Source organism: Zootoca vivipara, chromosome 6 (assembly GCF_963506605.1).
Source record: "Zootoca vivipara chromosome 6, rZooViv1.1, whole genome shotgun sequence".
Classification (NCBI taxonomy): Eukaryota; Metazoa; Chordata; class Lepidosauria; order Squamata; family Lacertidae; genus Zootoca; species Zootoca vivipara.
Genome location: NC_083281.1, coordinates 36434743 through 36450584, shown reverse-complemented (window position 1 = coordinate 36450584; position 15842 = coordinate 36434743). Strand labels below are relative to the sequence as shown.

Genomic DNA, 15842 nt, shown 5'->3' with positions numbered 1-15842 from the left:
CCTCTCCGAGCTGGTTGCTCACGCAGCAGGCCCGGCGCGAGAGGTGCCTTTCCCCGCCTGGCACCGGCGCACGGCTGCTTTGCGCGCCAGCTGGCAATGCCCTCTTAACCCCAAGAGAGAGAAGTCTCTGGCGGCGTCGGGGCCGCCTCCCTCGCTCGCCCTCCCGCCTTGCCCCCCCCCCGCGATCTTCATCCCTCGCCTCCCTCCGACGAAGGAGGAGCGAGCCGGGCAGGAAGGAGGGGCGATCCGGGCCGCGCGCGCAGAGGGAAAGGGAAAAGAAAAGTTTTCAGAGAGTTTCTGGAGGCGGTTCCAAAGAACCGAGCGCGTCGTCGTCGTCGTCCGGGCGGCCTCGGCAGCGACACCAGCGCGCATGGACGCCCTCAAGTCCGCCGGACGGGCCATAATCCGGAGCCCCAGCATCGCCAAGCAGAGCTGGAGCAGCGGCAGGCATAAAAGTAAGTCCGCGGGAAGGCAAGCAGGCGCGCGCCCCCGTCGCCTCCGGTTCTGATCTCTTCGCTCACAGATCTCAAAGAGAGAGGCGTTTCTCGGAGAGGGAGATTGGGCTGCTGCGCCCATCGCCCTGGTCTGGGGGTGCTCCGGATGTCCCCTGATTCTGGGCTGGAGCGCGTGAGGTGCATCGGGGCAGGATAATAAGGAGCCGGGGTCACTTCAGGGGCAGGGGCCCCTTTTGTGTAGGGACGGGAGAGGCAGGAAAGAGAAGCGTACGTGACCAGGAGAGTGGCTGCAGCGTCCGGCAGAAGTTTTTGGTGACAGGCGGACAAAATCTACACACACACACGGAGACATAAGCACTCATACCGCCATTGAAACACACACACACACACACACACACACACACACACACACACACCCTTTTAAATGAGCCGGCTCTATTTAAAAATGGTTGCACTAATCTTACTTGTTTTTGTAAGTCGCCTAAAGTTTTAATAGAAGCTGCACCATGCTTTGCAAAAATATCACAGTGCATCCACGCAAGGCTAAGGTGCAGCCTAAGAGACCTAGGAACATCGGGAGCTGCCTTCTACCGAGTCAGACCACAGACCCCTCTAGTTCAGAGTTGTCCACGATGACTGACAGCGGCTCAGCAGGGTTTCAGACGGGTCCCTTCCCAGGCCGACCCGGGGGTGCCATTGGGTCCCGAACTGGCGACTTTCTGCATGCAAAATAGATGTTCTACCACCACTGAGCTGCATCCCTTCCCAAACTGAAAAGTTGGAGAGGGAGACATCAGGGTCAGGGAAGCAAAATAAAAGAGACAATCCTATATGCAAATCTCATCGAACCATGCAGACTTACTCTGCTTCTGCATAAGAGTGAGCTGTAAGGCAACTTCCTCCCGAAGTTCTGATGAAATATTAGAGAACTGTTCAGAACAGAGATATAGCCTTCTGGATCTTATGGGACTCCATTTCCCATCAGCCTCAGCCAGCATGACCAGTGGAAATGGACAACAACATCTGGAGGGCAACAGTTTACTCGCTTCTGGTTTCAAAGAGGAGAATATCAAGAAATCGCAAAGTCATGCTCTGCTAAGGAAGCAGCCTTTTAAAATATTATATGATTCTCATGCCCTGCTGCAGGGGTGGGTTACCCCTATCAAGGGCCACATTCCCTCAGAAGTAATCTGTCAGGGGCCACATGTCCGTGGTGGATGGAGGAAGAGCTGTTGTACTCTTTAAGTACAATGCATACTGATGCGCAATAATAATGAACAGTGTGCTTCAATGAGTACCCAATTCTACCCCTTCCAGGTTTCTTAGCCAGTTCACAGCTGCTTCTGTCTAAACTAAAGCAGTGAATTCTGGGAAATGTAGTTTGTGAAGAGTGCTGAGAGTTGTTATTCCCTCAAAGAATTCTGGGCACTGTCGTTTGTTAAGGCTTGCTGGGAACTGTGACTCTTTCAGGGGTGAACTACAGTGTCCAGAACTATTGGAAGGAAATTATTTGTGTTTTGAGTGTGCTTAAAGGTATGGTGTGTGGTTTTTTAAAAAACGAATGGTGTGGATGTGATCGTAGTTACCAAGACCATTCACTCTTCCACTCTCCCCCAAATTCTGATGGAATATTAATTAGTGGATGGGCTGGTGGTGGTATGTTTTGAGCCCTACTTGGGGGTTCACTTCTGTTTCCCAGAGATACTGAACAGCAACAAACAGTCAGAGTGGACAAGACTGGGCTATATGGACAAATTGTTCAACTTGGTATAAGGCAGCTTCCTATGTTACTTCGTATACCAGGGATGGAGATGCTCCAGATGTTCTTGGACTTTGGCTCCTATTAGCCACAGCCAACATAGCCAGTGGTCAGGGATGATGGGTATTGTAGTCCAGCAATGTCAGGCTGGGAGTACTTGCTCCTGCCCTTGAATATGGAGTAGAGAGCATGGCAAGTGCTATGATAATAGCTGCTGCTGTTTTTCAACTTTCTTGCTGTTATGAAGTCAAACTGTCATGACAGGGAATGCTTTGTTTGCAGTCATGAGGGAGGGCATACGGTATATGGCTTGGGCTTCCTCATATCTGGTCTATACAGATCAAAATCCCGAATAGAGCTACTTAAATCATGTGACTTGGAGAAGTGTCTTCTGTACTCAGTTTTTGGGGAACTCAGTTTTGTTTGTGGGAACTGGCATAATCCTAACATTTCAAGGGATGTTAGGGTTGTGCCTGTATCTGCTGGTCAGGTATGGTAGATGGTGGTGATTCAGAGCTGCACTTCCTTAACCGTTTCTGGGCTCAGTCACAGACTCTGGATATGTTTATGCAGTCGATTACGAAAAGCTTTGACCAAATTAACTTTTTTATTTGAAGAAATAGAAATATTTTCATGCTTCAGTTTCCCAGTGAGTTGAAAGTGGAAATAATAAACATCCCTGTCTTCCTTGCCATTTGTTCCACATGACAAGTGATAATGAAATGGCCATGGGGAAAGGGCTGTAGCTCAGCGGTAGAGCATCTGCTTTGCATGCAGAAAGTCCCTGGTTTGATCCCCAGGCAGGGCTAGGAAAGATCTGAACCCTTGTTGAGCTGCTGACTGTCAGTGCACGCAATAGTAGGTAGACCAATGGTATGATTCAGTATAAGGCAGCTTCTTATGTTCCTAGCATTAAGATTAAAATTAAATTGACTGTTCTCCTTTGTGGTGGTGATGATGACCGAGCCGTCTAACAGGGGTGCTAATTCTTTCTTCTATAAGTGCGGCTCTGCAGCAAATTGTTGTGGCATGGGGTCCTCCTGTTTGGGATGATGGCCAGCCTTCCGGCCACGCCCTGTCTTCAGATGCTCCATTCACCTCCCTCCTTCTTCCATTTCCTCCCCTAACAGCCTGCCAGAATTCCACGCACTCTTAAGAATGCTCCGTCTTCATTTGGGGGTTTTCCTGCCTGCATTTTTGGGGTGGGGTACTTCTGCAAACGTTTGGGTTCCCTAAGCCCATTGGTGCCATTTTGGCTATAAAATGAACCATATGCAGAGAATGACTTCGCTATTGCTATGTAGGATTAATTACTCTTTTCTGTTCCAAAAACAAATATGCTACCGTAGTTGTGTGTGGTGCCGCTTGTGGCATTGTGTGTCCATAAGGCGTGTTGCATTTGAAAGCCTATTTAAACCACTCCTTTCCTTGCTGTCACAATTTTTCCTAGAATAGAACCCCCACAATGACACCTGTAGCATACATTTTAAATGCTTGCAATATACAACGCTGCCTGTTAGGTGCAGGGGATGTCTTTTCATTACTGGTGAAGATAGCATAGTAAGCCCCTTGAAATAGCAGCAGCAAAACCTTTCAGCAAACCTTTTTATCATTCTGGATAAAATGTCACTTGACTAACTTTTTGGGGGGGTCCCTATGTGGAAAATTGTGCATGATCCCTCCCTCCCCTTTATACAAAATGACTGCTGCAGAATTACATTTGGGTGTGACTTGATGGTTCAGCTTGTGCTTCCTCCCTCCCTTCAAAGGCCTAATTCTTAGAGAGAAATACAAAGTAAGTTTGTGACTGGGCTGCACCACCTGAAACTGCAGATGGGCACTCAGGTGATGGAAGGCACCCTCATCTCTTCCATGGAGATAAGGAACTAGGCACCAGGGATGAGGGTTATGTCCTAGCTTCCATCATGATATGCTGGTTTTCTGCAAGTAAGGAATGCGAGCGCTTGGAGGAGTTTTCAGTTGCGTGAGCCTCCCCCTGCCCCGCAGTCTTAAGTGGGGCAGCCCCATTGGCAGGTTAGCTGTCTCTTTTGCTCTTTGATTTAATTGCCACCCTCCTTGATGCTTGCCACTTTTTTCTTTTTTTAAAAAGAGTGACCCCATGCAATCTGGCATTCACATATTCACATTCGCTGCTGAAACAATAACAGTGTGCTTATCTTTAAAAAGTGCTTTAGAATGTTCAAGTTTCTTAACAAGATTGATCTGAATCCATCTAGCCCAGGATCTTCGTTTCCAGCAGTGGCTAGCTGGGTGCTCCTGGGAAGCTTACAAGCAGGACCTGAAGCTGTTTCTCTCTCCTTCAGTAGCTGGTTCGCAGAATGACAAGCAGCCACAGAATATTGCAATGCCTAGCGCTCCTGTTCACAGTTCCAAGTCAGCAAATCATGCCCTTCTGCACAATACTCCATTCCATTTTCTTAGCCATCCAGTTTTCCATTTCCCTGACTCTACAGGTTAGTACCTTCCGGTAGCCTTTGTAATCATTACAACAGTCCTGTAAGATAGGGCAATATTAGTTAGCACCCTTACTCCAGATCTGGGGGAAGGGATAACTCTGTAAGCATTCATGTTTAGATAGGGTTAGGGACTAGTGAGTACCAGGCTATCTGTCCGGAAATCTCAGAAACCACCAGTTTGCAATCAATCACCGACCAATCTCCTCCTGAACCCCCCTAGCAATAGTGAGCCATCTATTGTGAGGCAGAGAGAGGCCTGCCATTTCTAAACAAGTCTCTGATCTGAATGCTTCTGTTTTCTTCCTCCTGCCTAAGGAAGTGGAGAGGGTTGGGGAGCCGAATCCGTACTCCATTGCTTCCAGGTCAGTAGAGTAGATCAGTGGTTCCTAACCTGGGAGCCATGAAGTTATCAACCCCCTGCTGCCCCCTTTCGCAGGCACTTTTAATCAGTCTCTGGGCTCCTGGGGGGAAGGGGGGAATTATTCACAAGCTAAAAGGAGTGGAGAGGCTGTTTCAAAGAGCACTTTGCAACTTTCAGTCAACCTGTGTGCTCCTGTTGGGGCAAAACTGCCCTTTGAAGCAGTACTCCCCCTCTTTTAAGCAAGCGGATAGGACATAGGGGGACTCCCCTGCCCACCTGCTTGCTCTGATATTTGAAGGAAGTGTGGTATCTCAAAGCCCTTTACAAAAGGCCTTTTTGAAGCACTTTGTCTCCTCCTTTAAACATCAATGTCTGAAGGAGGAGGCTGCTTCAAATACCACTTTTGCACACTCCCTCTGCTTTAGATGCTCAGATGGGAGCAGAAGGGGTTCTTTCTGAAAGTCTGCAAATTGCAAGGGGGTGGTAAAAAAGGAGTTGGGAACCATTGTAATAGATTCCAGCAAGAGATTGCCATTTTTTTGCGACTGAACAGGAGGCAGCGAACTAAAGGGCAAAGCCTGTAATCTAGGCAAGATTTGAATTGGGGATTTTCTCATTTGCAGCTCAGTCTCTTAGCCACTGTGTTACGGAATGGACTATTTTTTTTTTGTCATAGTCAGTTTATTTACATATCACGTTTCCCACAAATACATCTGTGCTTAAACCAATTTACAGCAAAAAAACCCACAAACACATAGTCTAGGCACAGGAGTACAATAATAATAAATAAAGTATAATATCACAACACTAAACACTGTGACAAAAAAAGCAGAAAAAGTCGTGACATACCAAAATATAGTGTTTTATACAAAATAGAGTGCTTAACTTGGAAATGACTTTGAATTCACTGTCACCCCTACTATTTTGCTACATAATTTATTTTTTTAAGTAAGCAAGGCAAAAATACCTGTGAATAGGAGTCTTTATTAAATTGTGAACATGCCTAGAATTTTGTTGGTTTTGTTATGTCTATATTTTCTTCTGAACCAGCAGAAATCCGCAAGCCTGCTATGGCACCTCTTTTCCATGGCAGAAATATATTGGTGAAACCACTCACTTTGTTTGTCGCTAACAGCACCCAAGTTGGGTGGAAAGAGGTTGGGAAGTGTATCAAAGAAATTAATTTCCAGAGTCATATTATATCCCATAACTTTACAAGCTTCTAGAAGGTCACTGGTAATTGTTTCATAGTTTTTGGCATTAATATTTCCAAGAAAATTTGTAACGATGAATTTAAATGCTTTCCACACTCTGTCTTCAACTTCATTGAACCTATCATCAAATATATTGTCTTTTATTATTTCTCTGATTTGTGGGCCCACAATTATCCCTTCCTTGAAGGGAAAGGGAAAACAAGGGAAAGCAATCCCTTCCAGTGGTTCATTGGCAAGATTTCTTTGATCTGTTATTAATGCTTGACGTTGTGGCCAATGTTGCTAAATATAATGATGTGCTCCAGCTTAGATGTCCCACTCAGAAAGAAAACAGTATTTTGTGTATTCCTCTTGTAAACCAAGGAGGAGTGCAATAACTTTCAGAACATTGCAGATGTGCCAAGCATAGTTATTAAAATGAATGTGTTCTGGAAGAAATAACATGTTGTCATACAATTTATGGACGGCATAAGCTAGAGGAACAGGAGGGTATCTATTGCCAAAGTGGAGCAACACTGCTTTCAAGCTGAGTTTCCTATCTTAATACCACAATAAAGTTTGTTTGCCAATTACATAAGTGGGAGGAAATTTTGCCTCTTGAGTTTTAAGTGATAATTCTCCACTCACATAGTGGAAACTTATCAATTAACATACTGTCATGGTATTCTAGAAACATGAGGACAATCAAAGTACTTCAAAAGTCAGTATTTCACTTACTCTTTATGGCAACGCAACACACTTACTTGAACGGAACAACTGATTGGTTCAAAATTGGGAAAGGAGTACGACAAGGCTGTATATTGTCTCCCTGCTTATTGAACTTATATGCAGAATTCATCATGCGAAAGGCTGGACTGGATGAATCCCAAGCCGGAATTAAGATTGCCAGAAGAAATATCAACAACCTCAGACATGCAGATGTCACAACCTTGATGGCAGAAAGTGAAGCGGTATTAAAGAACCTTTTAATGAGGGTGAAAGAGGAGAGCGCAAAATATGGTCTGAAGCTCAACATCAAAAAAACCAAGATCATGGCCACTGGTCCCATCACATCCTGGCAAATAGAAGGGGAAGAAATGGAGGCAGTGAGTGATTTTACTTATTTTACCTATTCATTCTTAAGGAAATCAGCCCTGAGTGCTCACTGGAAGGACAGACCCTGAAGCAGAAGCTCTAATACAGGCATCCCCAAACTTCGGCCCTCCAGATGTTTTGGACTACAGTTCCCATCATCCCTGACCACTGGTCCTGTTAGCTAGGGATCATGGGAGTTGTAGGCCAAAACATCTGGAGGGCCGCAGTTCGGGGATGCCTGCTCTACTACTTTGGCCACCTCATGAGAAGAGAACACTCCCTGGGAAAGACCTTGATGTTGGGAAAGATGGAGGGCACAAGGAGAAGGGGACGACAGAGGACGAGATGGTTGGACAGTGTTCTCGAAGCTACCAACATGAGTTTGACAAGACTGGCATGCTATGGTCCATGGGGTCAAGAAGAGTCAACTAAACAACAACAGAGAACTGAATGAAACCTAATGAAACCTAATCACTTAACATCTGAATACTTTAGCATATGTATGCAACTCACAGCATCAATATAAACAAGTATTGACATGTTCCAGCTAGTTGCAAGCAGTATTAGATGCAGCAGCTTACAGAGCAATACACAATCTATGCAGTAATTCTGGGTGATAGAAAAAATATATTCTTATACCTGTATTCAGTGCTATTTTTCTAGAAAAAGAGGTACCTGAACTCATAGAATCATAGAGTTGGAAGAGACCACAAGGGCCATCCAGTCTAACCCCTGCCAAGCAGGAAACACCATCAAAGCATTCTTGACATATGGCTGTCAAGCCTCTGCTTAAAGACCTCCAAAGAAGGAGACTCCACCACACTCCTTGGTAGCAAATTCCACTGCCGAACAGCTCTTACTGTCAGGAAGTTCTTCCTAATGTTTAGGTGGAATCTTCTTTCTTGAAGATTCAAGAACTCATCGTGAACTCCTCCCTTGTTCTCTTATAATGGCAATGGCACCCACCTGAGAGGTGCTGGAACTGAGTTCCGGTGGGTTCCAGCTTAAAAAAGCCCTGTTTATATTCCTTATAAAAATACATATGTAACACCTAAAAGAACCCATGCCACAACATTTCTGTTTTCCTCTGAAATTAACAATTCATATAAACTACATCAAAATTTAAGGTAGCCTGAAGCTCACCAATAGGCCAGGTAAAAAATGTCTAATAACTTCACATTCAAATGTAACCTCAAACCTAATCGTTTTTACATCAACCTTTCTCCCAAAGCATCTGTTTCAAAGCCTCTTTCAAATAAAAAAGCCACCATGTAATGTTTTATGTAATTTTGGATAATTTATAATCCACTGTGCTAAAAAACAAAAAAATAGCACTTGAGGCTGCTAAAAATAAGTTTGTAAAAACAAACAGAGAATTATTATTTATGAAGGATTGTTGCCTGAATTTCCTTCTTTTCTTGCTCTCTCTCCTTCCACCCCACCCCCCTTTTTTTTGCATGGTGTATTACAGTGTTTCCCAACTGGTGGTCCGCGGACCCCCAGGGGTCCGCGAGCTATGCAAGAGGGGTCCGCAAGACTGGGACTCTGGCGAGGCAAGATGGCGGCGCGGAGCTCCTAAACTCGGCGAACGTGCTAGCGCCGCCAAATCAGCCCCCAAACAAGCAGAAAGCCACCCAAACCGCAGCCGCTGCTGCGTGGGAGCCGAACCCTTCCCCCGTGAGTCCACCCGCCCACCTGCACCAGCCCCTCCCCGTCGCTGCATCATACCCCTCTGCCAGCCAATAGGGCTCAGGGGGGCGGAGTCCAGCTGCGGCGGGAGAATCTTTCCAGCTTCCTGCTGGACTTCCGGCGAGGCATTATTGGCGCGCGGCGCGGCGCCACCGAGCTCCTGAGGGCAGCCAGCATGTTCGCGCTGCCCGAAGGGCTCCTGAGCCGCTGAGACCGCTGCCGCCGCGTGCATTCTTGGCCAAGTGAGTTGCGACAGATTTATACCTCATTGATTTCAATGGGCCTTAAGCATGAGTTGGTTTGGGATAGCTGATTGTGAGGGTCCTTTATTCTACGGCTACTGCTTTAGTTTAGTATCTGAACAGTACAAGTTAAAACTTGGTAATTTAATGAAATTAGGGGGCCTTTCACACCTCTTTCCTATATTGCCTTACTCCCTATAACAGGGACAAGTAAATAAGTATATTTCTCATTAATATCAGTTCTGTATATGTTCAAGTCATGAGTCCATCCATATTAGCCTGCAGATTTTTCTCTAAAAGTCTGCAGGAAAATTCACATTTAAACATGAATTTTTTTAAAGGGCCTTTCTCTCAAAATGCACATTTTAAATGTTATTTGCTGTCCAAATACAGTATGCATTTCAAGTACATGTTGTTGATTTATTTATTTTTTTGGTGGTGTTTGAGCCAAGAGCAGTATTGAAAGATTTGGGAACTAAACAAGCCAGTGGTTAAATTGGAACTGTACATTATTTCAATACTTGTATTTCAAAACAAGACCAGTGCAGGCTAAATCCTGTGTTTTTGACAGAATTACAAGCCTGGTAGATGAAGGGAATGCTGTGGATATAGCCTATCTTGATTTCAGCAAGGCCTTTGACAAGGTGCCCCATGATATTCTTGTAAAGAAGCTGGTAAAATGTGGTCTAGAACTGAAAATTAAAACTAACTGTATACTGATGGAGTACTCTGTTGTAACTAAAAAGACTCTTAATTTGGCTCTCTCTTTTTAATTTTAGGATTAGGAATTAATGGGGGTCCTTGTCACAATAGCGGCTCGATGAGGGGTCCTCGAGAAAATTTTGTTGGGAACCCCTGGTGTATTAGTTTCTCTGCCAGCAGGCTTACAATCTGTCTTGTGCTCTTTTAATTTAAAACACCACCACCAACATATTTGCAAAGTACCTAGAAAACCTTTTTGTAAATCTGGGATGAATTGCTGCATCTGATCTGGGATACACCAAAGATGTGACTTCATCTTTGGGTTGTTCAGCTGTGTGATCCCACTGCTTACTGGGACCTCTAGGGTAGGTTTCCCAAGAAGGGCCATGCTGTTCTCACCCCACCCCACACTGCAATGCCTTTTAGGCAAAAAGAACTTAAAAACCACCCCCTCTGTATTAAAAGGTGAGAATGGAGTGCAAATTACTCAGCTGGCTGTTTATTGAGTGGCCTCATTACCCAGCTGGCCCTTGGTGTCAGAGCAATGGGATGTGTTAATTTAAGTACACATACTTAGATTCGCCAGCCTGGGGCTTAGGAGTGTGTGATGCATAGCCAGTCCTTGACCAGCAAAGAGCTAATGGTCTCTCCCCCCCTCCCCCATGAAAAACCACAAGGCATGTGTTTTGCTTTGCATCTCTTCTACTTAGGATAAAAGTGAGTGTGATGTTCTCGAGATTAAAATCTGGCCATCAGTTGTAATTCCACCCAAGGTCTTTGGTCTTCCCACACATCTTGACGTGGAATTGTGATTTGCAAATCTTAATGGTGTGCCATAAACCAGGAAACTGGCTGTCCTCCTGCGGGAGGCAGTGACATGAATAGAGATGATAATGTTAGTATAAATTTATTGAGGGGTTAATGAACACAATAAGTTTGGGAGTTCTCTAAGCAAGTTGTTTATCACATTTGTTCTCATGTCAACCTTCCAAGAAGTGCAGTGTGATGTACACAGTGTTCTCAAATTGCGTGTGCTCAACAACCTTGTGAGGTAGGTTTTGATTAGGCCAGGAGATAATAGTGACTTGTGCAAGGTCACCAAGTATGACGAAGTGGGGACTATCCCTGGCCTTGATTCCTTTATGTCTTATTACTAAATCTCCTGTGCAGTCTTAGATAGCGATTTCCGTCATAGAATTATAAAATTGTAGAATTGGAAGAGACCAAGAGGGTAATCTAGTCCAAACCCCTGCAATTCAGAAATCTCAAATGAAGCATCCCTGACAGATGCCCACCCAATCTCTGCTGTAAAACGTCCAATGAAAGAGAGTCCACCATGGGTTCGGGTCCTACCCTCCAGAGCAGGAGAAAAGAAGCTTGCGCCATCTTCCATGTGGCAGCCCTTTAGATATTTGAAGATAGCTTTCCTAGTTCCCCCTCAGTCTCTTCTTATCCAGGCTGAGCTTACCCAACTCCCTGAATCGTTCTTCATAAGGCTTGGTTTCCAGACCCTTGATCATCTTGGTCACACTCCTCTGCACACATTCCAATTTGTCAATATCCTTCTTAAATTTTGGTGCCCAGAACTAGACACAGGACTCCAGATGTGGTCTGATCAAGGCAGAAGAGAGACCCATCGCATCCTGGTCATCGTTTCTTTGAGCTCCTGCCATTGGGTTGGAGATATAGAATAATGAAGGCAAGAATGAGCCGTCTCAAGAACAGTTTCTTTCCTAGAGCAATCTTGGCCTTAAATGGAAACTCTGGACTCTGAAGTCATCTTATTTATCTGTTATATTGTTCTGTATTGTATTGCGCTTATCAGTACAGTGGTACCTCTACTTACGAATGTTTCTACTTACGAATGGAACTCCATCCGCCATCTTGGATGCGGTTTAGATAGGATTTTCTCTAATTTTTAGATAGGGTTGCTTCTACTTACGAATTTTTTCTCCCAATGCATTCCTATGGGATTCGACTTACAAATTTTTTCTACTTACGGATGTGCATTCGGAACGCATTAAATTCGTAAGAAGAGGTACCACTGTATTTTAATTTATGTGGAGTGTCCTATTTGAGTTGAGATAGCAACCGAGAAATTTTGTTGTTCCCGCAAGGGGGCAATGACAATAAAGATCTATTCTATTCTATTCTACTATTACAGTACTTCCCTTGAATGTTTTGCCCATTTTTACCATTGCTTATTCTAGAAGACATGCAACTCAGAGAGGAGATACCTTCTTTGCTATATTGGTTTCTGATGGTAAAGGAGCATGCTGAGTTTCACAGAATCCTAAGCCAAATTTGGCCTACCAGGCCATTTTTCAAAAATGACTACTGCCTGCCCCACACCAGACATCATATGTGGGGCTGATACACAGTTGGATTGGCTTTTCAAGTAGCTGATCCCCGCAGAGGGCAGGTTTGAAATTGAAGTGCATCATTTAATGCAAGCATAGGCAAACGCGGCCCTCCAGATGTTTTGGGACTATAGCTCCCATGATCCCTAGCTAGCAGGACCAGTGGTCAGGGATGATGGGAATTGTAGTCCCAAAACATCTGGAGGGCCGAGTTTGCCTATGCCTGATTTAATGTGTCACTTTCTGCCCCAGTGGACCAGCTTTGACAGATGAGTGGGACCATCCACTTGTCAACCACCTGACATAATATGATGTCATATGAAATGCAAGTGGCTGCTTCCACTCACCTGTCAAAGTTGTCTTATGGCAGGCATCCCCAAACTTCGGCCCTCCAGATGTTTTGGGACTACAGTTCCCATCATCCCTGACCACTGGTCCTGTTAGCTAGGGATCATGGGAGTTGTAGGCCAAAACATCGGGAGGGCCGCAGTTTGGGGATGCCTGTCTTGTGGCGCGTGTGTGAGAGGGGGGGGGGAGATAAATATCTCAACTGCCATGCCAACGATAAATTGTGAAAGTAGCACAGACCAAGATTTATCTACTACGTATGGGGGATACAGCTCGTCTCCTTCTGGCCACCTTGCTTTAAAGCAAGGTGGTTGTTGTTGTTTAGTCGTTTAGTCGTGTCCGACTCTTCGTGACCCCATGGACCATAGCACGCCAGGCACTCCTGTCTTGCACTGCCTCCCGCAGTTTGGTCAAACTCATGTTCGTAGCTTCGAGAACACTGTCCAACCATCTTGTCCTCTGTCGTCCCCTTCTCCTAGTGCCCTCAATCTTTCCCAACATCAGGGTCTTTTCCAAGGATTCTTCTCTTCTCATGAGGTGGCCAAAGTATTGGAGCCTCAGCTTCAGGATCTGTCCTTCCAGGGAGCACTCAGGGCTGATTTCCTTAAGAATGGATAGGTTTGATCTTCTTGCAGTCCATGGGACTCTCAAGAGTCTCCTCCAGCACCATAATTCAAAAGCATCAATTCTTCGGCGATCAGCCTTCTTTATGGTCCAGCTCTCACTTCCATACATCACTACTGGGAAAACCATAGCTTTAACTATACGGACCTTTGTCGGCAAGGTGATGTCTCTGCTTTTTAAGATGCTGTCTAGGTTTGTCATTGCAAGCAAGGTGGTATTTTAATGTATACTCTGAGTCAAAGACGATGTGGCAATGAGACAACTTCTGACCTCATGCTCTGTGGTCTACAGAGTCTTTTGAGGTGCCACGGCTTGGTTCCAGTTGAAGGGTGCAGTTCTAGTGTAAAGTGGGCTGTAGCCACAGAATGACAGTAGCTACGGGTGGCTGTGTCTGGCCTCTTGTGGATTAGGACTTCCCTCTGAATTTTCAGCATTCAGTTAACTAGTTCTTATGCAGCTAGTGTAAAAGGTTTGGGGGAGCGCAGAATGTAATAGATTCATACAGTCAAATCTGTAACATTTGACATATTGGGCTGTTTGAAATTTATATTCTGGCTCTGCTGCTGTGATTTTCACCAACACCTTTAGGCTAGAAGCCTACATCTAACCAGCTGTTCTGCACCTGTAGCTTCTTCCAGCAGAAGCCCCGAGTACATCAAGTGTTCTAATGTTACACAACAGTAGCTGGTCCAAATTATCAACATTAGCTGGGAAGAGATTTGCGGGTGGGAGAAACTACATTCTGTAGCTCTCAGTGAATGGTTTTAAATCTCTTATGAAGAGGCGTTTTTGTGAGCTTGCCAGCTGTTCTCCTGCCAAAAAATATTCCCACCCAGATTACCCGGAGCTCATTCTTGGCAGGCAGGTAAGATCAAAAGGCTTGACTCTGCAATAGTCCTTGGATGAGGCGGATCACGTTGGGCCTCGTAAAGGATTAAGGCTCTTGTAACAGAGTTCTGAAATTACAGGATTGCGTCTGGGGTGCTTGGGTCACCAAAATACTTGGTCTCATTTTAAAGTAGGAATTCAGTTTAGTTGTATGTAAGGATGAGGGAGAAAAAAATGTTTGGTGTTCCCATTTTAATGCAAACCTACCTCGTTTGTTCTTCCTGAACAGATATGGAAATTGGAATGATGCAACTATCGTTTGGAATTCACGCTTCTTCAAATTTTGCTATGCAGTTGTTCAGACGAAACACACACAAAAGCATACAGGGGAAGTGTGCAAGCAAAACTAGCGTATATCCATGAAAATAATGTAGAAAAAATACATTGTATTAGGAGAAATGCACAAAAAGTGTATGGCTTTTCTCTTTTCTTTTTAAAAATATTTTTATTAATTTTTTGCATAAATTTCCAAACACTACATAACATCTCTTCTTATCTTACACAATATTTTGGCTATAAGCCAAGGACTTCTATCAACAACGTCTGATGATTTTCAAGCTTCACCACTTATCTTACATTTCATTATTTTCACTATTACTTTTACTAATCCATAACTAATAATCCTTTCCATAAATTTCCCCTGCAATATTTCATATAGTCCTCCTTACAAAACTTCTTGCAGTCCTACTAGCATAATCTGTTCATTACAGTTGATTTTCAAATAGTTCACATATTTTCTCCAATCTTCTAGGAACCTCTGATCTTCGAAATATATGGTTACCAAATCCTTTGTGAACTTTTGTTTTATTATACCATAAATATGCGTGCCACCCAAATCTATTATCGAAACCTTCTAAATCAAACAAATCTGTATTTTCTAACAACATCCATTCCTTCAACCAACAGAGGCAATATGTTTTGTAATATAATTTCAAGTCTGGCAAGGCGAAGCCCCCCTCTTTCTTTAATATCTGTTGGTAATTTAAATTTCATTCTTGGTTTCTTCCCCTGCCAGATATATCTTGAAATTATTTTCTGTCACTCCTTAAATATAGTTGCCCCCTTGATATTGGAATTGATTTAAACAGAAAGAACATCTTTGGTAGCACATTCATTTTGATAACAGACATCCTACCCCATAGGGATAGTTTCATTCTTCCCCATATTTCCAGATCTCTCTTAATTACATTCCACATCGGTGTATAATTATTTTGAAATAAATCTATATTCTTTGATGTTAACCAAATTCCTAAATATTTAACTTTTTAACTGCTTCTATACCAATCTGCTGTTGCAACATATCCACCAAATCTTGTTTCATATTTTTAACTAACATTTTAGTTTTCTTTTTATTCAGTTTAAGCCTGCTACTTGTCTGAATTGTTCTATTTCTTCTGATATTTCTTTAGCACTGGTTAAGAGTTCTTCTATTGTTAAAACCAAATCTTCTTCTGACCGACTGAAATTCCTTTTATTTTTTCATTTTTCCTTATAGTTCTCAGGAAGACTTCCAATACTGATATGAAGAATAATAGTGACAGTGGACACCCTTGTCTTGTACTCTTCGTGATTTCAATATTTTCTGTTATTACATTATTTACTATCAATTTAGCTTTTTGATTAGAATATATCGCTTTTATTCCTTTTAT

At 43.8% G+C, this 15842-nt stretch overlaps 1 protein-coding gene and 1 long non-coding RNA gene across 3 annotated transcripts in view; both read left to right on the top strand.

Annotated features, from left to right (window-relative positions):
* Positions 1-201: 201 nt before the first annotated feature.
* Positions 202-15842, top strand: part of LDLRAP1 (low density lipoprotein receptor adaptor protein 1) — an 81374-nt gene continuing 65733 nt past the window's right edge. Inside the window, exon 1 of one of the 2 annotated variants that reach the window (XM_035118289.2) lies at positions 202-455. In XM_035118289.2, the coding sequence (XP_034974180.1) occupies positions 371-455 (85 nt within the window). In that variant the 5' untranslated portion in view covers positions 202-370. Of the gene's footprint in view, positions 456-477; positions 4689-15842 lie in introns of those variants that run through there. The other variant, XM_060275796.1, reaches the window with a different exon arrangement.
* Positions 4695-14539, top strand: LOC132592308 (uncharacterized). The gene is made up of 2 exons (XR_009557743.1): positions 4695-12988; positions 13517-14539. It is a non-coding gene; the product is annotated as an uncharacterized LOC132592308 (long non-coding RNA).